At 44.8% G+C, this 6,527-nt stretch overlaps 1 protein-coding gene and 1 non-coding gene across 2 annotated transcripts; both read right to left on the bottom strand.

Moving 5' to 3' along the window:
- Positions 1 to 202: 202 nt before the first annotated feature.
- Positions 203 to 1,033, bottom strand: LOC136471722 (defensin-like protein CAL1). Its single transcript, XM_066469477.1, has 2 exons — positions 882 to 1,033; positions 203 to 786 (listed from the first exon to the last, which is right to left on the bottom strand). Exons 1-2 carry the CDS (start codon positions 946 to 948, stop codon positions 605 to 607), a joined length of 249 nt encoding a protein of 82 aa, XP_066325574.1. The 5' UTR covers positions 949 to 1,033; the 3' UTR covers positions 203 to 604.
- A 4,267-nt stretch (positions 1,034 to 5,300) lies between these two features.
- On the bottom strand, positions 5,301 to 5,437 carry LOC136478847 (small nucleolar RNA Z247). The gene has a single exon (XR_010764519.1). It is a non-coding gene; the product is annotated as a small nucleolar RNA Z247 (small nucleolar RNA).
- Positions 5,438 to 6,527: the final 1,090 nt, after the last annotated feature.

Genomic DNA, 6,527 nt, shown 5'->3' with positions numbered 1-6,527 from the left:
TCCAGGACATCAATTGAGCACTGCAGCAGGGAGGCAAATCAGGCGGCACATGAGTTGCAAGAAGAGCTATGCAATCTAAGCAAAATTGTACTTGGAAATAAGCCCCTAGCTTCATTCTAGATTTTTTGATCAATGATGTAACTATCCCGAATGAATACAGTCTGCCGTATTGCTTCGAAAATAAGAAGCGAGCATGGCTCCAAGCTTGAAAGGTTGCATTGCGCTCATTTCATTTCAGATACTCATCACAAACATATATGATTTTTTTGTACAATCAAGGCAAATCGTTGGCCTCCACACATAGCAAATACATACTTACGTTAACTACAACGTGTTTCGCAAATAGAGTACACTAGAAAATAACGAACAACCCATACTAAAACGTACAAGAGCATCATAGTCTATTTATTATATGCATGACCGCACGCACATGCAGTAAACCAAACGTACGGCAGCTGCAACCAGATCAGCACGGAGGAACCCGCCGGCCGGCGACCATGGCCTCACAGAGACGGCGAGGAACAAATCAACAGGCTGACGTGACGCCATGATCGACGGCTGGGCTTGACAAATCTTTATTTGTTGCCGTACCGCCGGCCATTCCCTAGCAGACTTTCTTGCAGAAGCACTTGCGCGAGACGCCGTCGATCTTGCACTTGCCGCCTGTGAACTTCTCCGTTTTGCATACGCTCTCGCAGTTGGTGTCGCTCAAGCACAGGCCTTTGAACCCGTGGCTTTGCGACAGGCAGTGCTTCTCCTCCACGACCACCCTGGCCGTCGCCGTCTCTGCACAACACACACACACACACGGCGGATACATATTCATTCCATAATACTTTCAAAGCTTGACACACCGGCCAAGAACTGATGACGAAGATCACCTGCCGCGACGATAACGAGAAGTATGACGAAGAATGGTGCGGCGCCCATGCGGCGAGACAGTGCCATCTCTCTCCTTTTTTTTGTTTATTATCTACCCAAAAACTGAACCACGGTGTCAGCTCTGAATTTTGTGCAACAGGCGGAGCTACGGGGTGGAATGATATATGGAAGCTCACATGACATGATGATGGGCTAGCGCTAAGATTAGTCATTGTTTAATTTGGGAACGGAGATATATATAAACATAACAGCGGATTACTGGCAGGCGGCACAGCATGCACCCCGTTATTCAGGGCTAGCCATTCAACCACAACTATTGCTGGCGCCTCCATGCGTACAAGGTTCGAACTTAAACTAGTGGCCGTTGAACGAGGGAGGAAGCGAGTGTGAAAATGATTGGAACTTATGCCCTCTTAGGCTCATGGTTTCGTGTTAATATAGCCAAGAAGAGTCTCTGGCGTGGTGGTACAACTTGTACAACAAGAAGAAGCTAACTACTTTGGTAACTCTAAATTACATCAATCAGGAAATACCTATCCTATCTAACCGAAGCCGTGATATACTTGCCTTCTCCCGCAATCCAAGCCTGAGCGCACAACCAATCTTCAGGAGATATCAATCAACCAGATATTGCGATCATGTGATCCTATTGGATATTCTTAACATCCCCCTCAATCACAACTTATCAGTGAGGTTGAGATTGTCTCTGAACATGACCATTTGCTTATCTAGAAGAGGCTTAGTGAAGCCATTGGCGATCTGATCCGTAGTGCTGATGAATCTGATGTCCAGGCGCTTTGCTGCAACTTGTTCGCATACAAAATGTAAATCGATCTCTATATGCTTGGTGCGTGCTTGAAATATAGGGTTAGCCAATAGTTACTTTGCACCAAGATTATCACCCCATAAACATGCTGCCAAAGGATGTGGAATACCTAACTCATCAAGTAATTTTTGTACCCACATTAGCTCTACAATAGCGTTGGCCAAAGACTTGTATTCAGCTTTTGTACTTGATCTTGAAACCATAGGCTGTTTTCTTACGCACCATAACACTAGGTTGCAACCTATAAATACAACAAAGCCGCCTATAGACCGTCTGTCATCAGGGCAACCGGCCCAATCATCATTTGAAAAAGCACTTACAAGCATAAAGTTAGATTTTCTAATTTTTAACCCTAGGCCAATTGTTCCTTGTACATATCTCAATATTCTCTTCACAACTTCCCAATGAACGGTCGTCGGCGAGTGAAGGAATTGATAAACTTTGTTGACTGAAAAAGACAGATATGGTCGTGTGAGGGTGAGATACTAGAGAGCTCCAAAAATGCTCCTGTATCGGGTTGAGTCCTCCACTCCTAACCGAGTGCCACTAGTTACTGAAAGCTTTTTGGTAGTATTAAGGGGTGTTTTAACGGGTTTACACAACTGCATATTAACTCTCTTGAGGATATCAGAAGCATACCGTTCCTATGTCAAAAGCAATTTACCTTTCTTTCTTTGAACCTGTATGCCAAGAAAATAGTGAAGGTTCCCGAGATCTTTGATTGCAAAGTCCTTCTCTAAATCTCGGAGAAGAGCATCCACTGCTTCCTGTGATGAACTGGCCACAATTATATCATCAACATATACAAAGCATAAAGATGACATGATTTTCTTTCCGATAAAAGAATAATGATGTGTCAGCTTTGGAGGGAACAAAGCCTAGACTCTGAAGTTTACCACACAACCTAGAATACCAGGCCCGTGGTACTTGTTTTAAATCATACAGGGATCTGTCAAGTTTGCATAAGTGATGTGGTTTGGTCTTATCTTCATAACCTGACGGCTGTTTCATGTATACCTCTTCTTCAAGGAAACCATGCAAAAAAGCGTTCTGAACATCAAGTTGCCTCAAACACCAATCCTTAGACATAGCTAGAGAGAGCACGAGACAAATTGTGGCTGCTTTCACAACAGGACTAAAAGTATCCTCATAATCAATGCCGTATCGTTGTTTGAACCCCTTTGCTACTAGGTGTGCCTTATATCTGTCAATTTTTCCATCTGATCTTCTTTTGATTTTATAGACCCACTTGCAATCTATCATATTTTTACCTTTTTGAGGTGGAACTAGATGCCAAGTTTTATTTCTGATCAATGCATCAAATTCAACATCCATAGCACGCTTCCAATTATTATCGACTAAGGCATGTTGCAAATCAATAGGACCTTCAGTGCTGGCTGCTAACTGACCATATCGAATAGTTCCATCAGTGTAAATTTTTGGTTTGCGTATACCTTGTTGTAGACGTGTGGTGGGTCGCTGGAGAGCTGGTGCTGTAGGCGATGTAGAAGATCCGGTGGGTTGATCTGTGGCTGGCGCAGAAGATCCGACTGAGCGGCGGACCCAAGGGAGATTCTCCACCACCGGTCGAAATATCCTGTCCCCCTGTTCGTGGAGCCAGGCGAGGCGAGTTCGAGACAGGTGGCGCACACGTGGAGAGGATGCCGGTGGAGCTGACGCGTTCGTCACGAGCACAGGAGCTGACGCCGCTGGATCCAAGACCGATCCTGTCGGCTCCGCAGTGGAAGGTGTAGGTGAATCAACCTGGGGATCGCCGCCTGTTCCTACCAAAATGGGAAATTGCTCGGGGAGCATGAAATGACGCCTGTTTCCAGCCAGATTTAGTTCGTTTGACGCTGAATTTTTTTTCATGTGCTGCACGCTTAGACATAGGGTTAGTATGCAGGGAATCATTATCAAAATGATCTAAAGAATTGTTGTCTCCAAAATCATGAGAAGGATTTGTCAAAGTTGGAGGAAGAAGGAGAATTTCAGATCGTAATCGAGCACCGACGTTTGGGTGGAGTTCGACAAAGGGGAAGATGTGTTCATCGAAGACTACGTCTCAGGAAATATAGACACGCCCTTCATTGACATCCAGACACTTGAACCCCTGTGTATGTTACTGTATCCTAGGAAGACACAGCGTTTGGAGCGGAATTGCAACTTGCGAGCGTTATAAGGCCATAGATTCGGCCAACATGCGCAGCCAAAAGTACGAAGAGAGGAGTAGTCTGGTGTTTGATGAAACAAGCGTTCAAGAGGAGTTTGGTTATTGATAGTTTTACTAGGGAGGAGATTAATAAGATAGGTGGCAGTGATGAAAGCTTCATCTCAAAATTTTAAGGGCATAGAAGCATGGGCTAAAAGCGAGAGACCTATTTTAACAATATGGCGATGTTTGCGTTCAGCGGAGCCATTTTGTTGATGTGCATAAGGGCATAAGACATGATGCGAGATGCCAATGCGCTGAAAGAAGGCATTCAGCTTTTGATATTCCCCTCCCCAGTCAGTTTGCATAGCAAGAATTTTTCTATCAAATTGGCGTTCAACCATAGCTTGAAATTCATAAAATTTTTGAAAAACTTCAGATTTATGACGAAGCAAATAAATCCTTGTAAATTTACTAAAATCATCAATGAAACTAACGTAATAACTATTTTTGCCAATAGATGTGGGCGCAAGACCCCATACATCAGAAAACACAAGTTCTAAGGGACTCAATGAGATATTCGTGGATCTAGGATAGGGTAGCTGATAACTTTTGCCCTTTTGGCAAGCATCGCAAACAGTTTCTTTATTCAAATCGGCAACAAAGGGAATACTATTTTTGCTAAGGACTTGATGAACGACTGCAAAAGAAGGGTGTCTGAGACGACTATGCCACCTGGACGAAGGAGACTTGACAGCACCAAACACCCCTTTATTCGATGATGGCCTAGACTTCAATGGGTAGAGGCCGCCTTCACATTCCCCTCTAAGGATGGTTTTCTTCGTCGCCTGGTCCTTAATCAAAAAATAGTTGGGATGATATTCAATAAAAGCATGGTTATCGGATGTAAGATGTTGAACAGATGCAAGGCTTTTGTTAGCTTCGGGAACATAAAGAACATTGTTTGGGACAAGATTTTAATTTGGGGTACGAACAAAACTTCGACCAATTTGATTGATTCTCATACCTGCACCATTAGTAACATGAACCTTGTAGTTTCCGTGGTACTTGTCCCTCACGGTGAGCTTCTCCAGCTCTCCCGTGATGTGGTTAGTAGCACCAGTGTCGGTGTACTAGTTGGTGTCGATCCCATATGACGTAGAGGAGGCAGATCGGGATTGCTCTGGTGGGCCGGTGAAGGAAGCATCAAAATGCTTGAAGCAGTGGAGTCCGATGTGGCCCTCCTTGCCGCAGAGCTGGCAGATGGGTTTATCGCCGTTGTAGTTCTGCTGGGGCGCCCGCTGTTGTTGTTGTTGCCACGGTTGCGGCCGCGCCCACGTCCTCAGGCCACCACCGCCATGGTTGAAACTGCCATGGCCTCCACACGTAGCCATGTTAGCAGATGAATCGGATCCACCATGCAGGAGATCCATCCGCTGTTCCTAGCTCACTAGCTGGGTGTAGAGCTCGCCCAAAGATAGCAGCTCCGTGCACACCACGACAATCGAGACAATCGGATTGAAATCCATGTCAAGTCCGGCTAGGACATAGGAGATGATCTCTTCATCTTCAAGACATTTGCCGGCGGCCACCATGTTGTCAACAAGAGATTTCATCTTGTTGAAGTAGTCAGCGATTGTAGATGAGCCCTTCTGCGCTGTGGCCAATGCCATGCACGTGTTGATGATATGGCCCTGAGACTGGGAAGCCGTCATCTCTGAGATCACTTTCTAGATCTCGGCCGATGTGGCGCAATTGGAGACTTGCACCTAGATCTCCTTGGAGATATTGGAGAGCAGATAGTTAACGATCTGCTGGTCCTTCGCAACCTAAGTTTCATACTCAGGGTTGGGGATGAGCTCAGTCAGCTTGTCAGCTGCCTTGGGGATCTGCTTTGCTGGCACCACAATGTTGGGCTCGAGATAGTGCGCTATCTGCACACCACAAAGAGCAGACAGCACCTGGGCACTCCATAGGGGAAAATTCCCTTTGCCTAGCTTCTCGGTGATGCGACAACCGATCAGAGAGAACGATTGTTGAAGCGCGGAAGAGGAAGCCATCGAGAATATTGTGGACTAACCTAGCTCTGATTACCATGTGAAAATGGTTGGAACGTGATGCCCTCTCAGGAAGAGCCCCTGGCGTGGCAGTACAACTTGTACAACAAGAAGAAGCTAACTACTTTGGTAACTCTAGATTATATCACAAGATTACATCAATCAGGAAATACCTATCCTATCTAACCAAAGCCGTGATACTTGCCTTCACCTGCAATCCAAGCCTGAGCGCACAACCAATCTTTAGGAGATATCTATCAACCAGATATTGTGGTCATGTGATCCTATTGGATATTCTTAACAGTGAGCAAGCTGAAAGCCCTCGTGCACTACACGAGCTCTTCTTCGCTGTAAAACATTGTATGCGATCCATTCATACAAGATAGGCAATCAGAAGGGGTAAATGATTACCGAAGATTAATTCAAAATTTCAAGATCTATGAATCACCTAAAATAAAATAAAATTTGATGCAAATAGGGTTTGATTTAGCTACAAGACAAAGTGATAGAGCACCAGATTGAATCACAAACTTAATTAACTATCTAACAAAATCATTAATAACTAACACATGTAAAAATTAAGACAAGTGCTATTTGAGATGAGCAACAC

The sequence above is a fragment of the Miscanthus floridulus genome, chromosome 8, assembly GCF_019320115.1.
Source record: "Miscanthus floridulus cultivar M001 chromosome 8, ASM1932011v1, whole genome shotgun sequence".
In the NCBI taxonomy this organism is placed as follows: domain Eukaryota; kingdom Viridiplantae; phylum Streptophyta; class Magnoliopsida; order Poales; family Poaceae; genus Miscanthus; species Miscanthus floridulus.
Note: the sequence above shows the minus strand (reverse complement) of the source record. Positions and strands in the feature narration are given on the sequence as shown.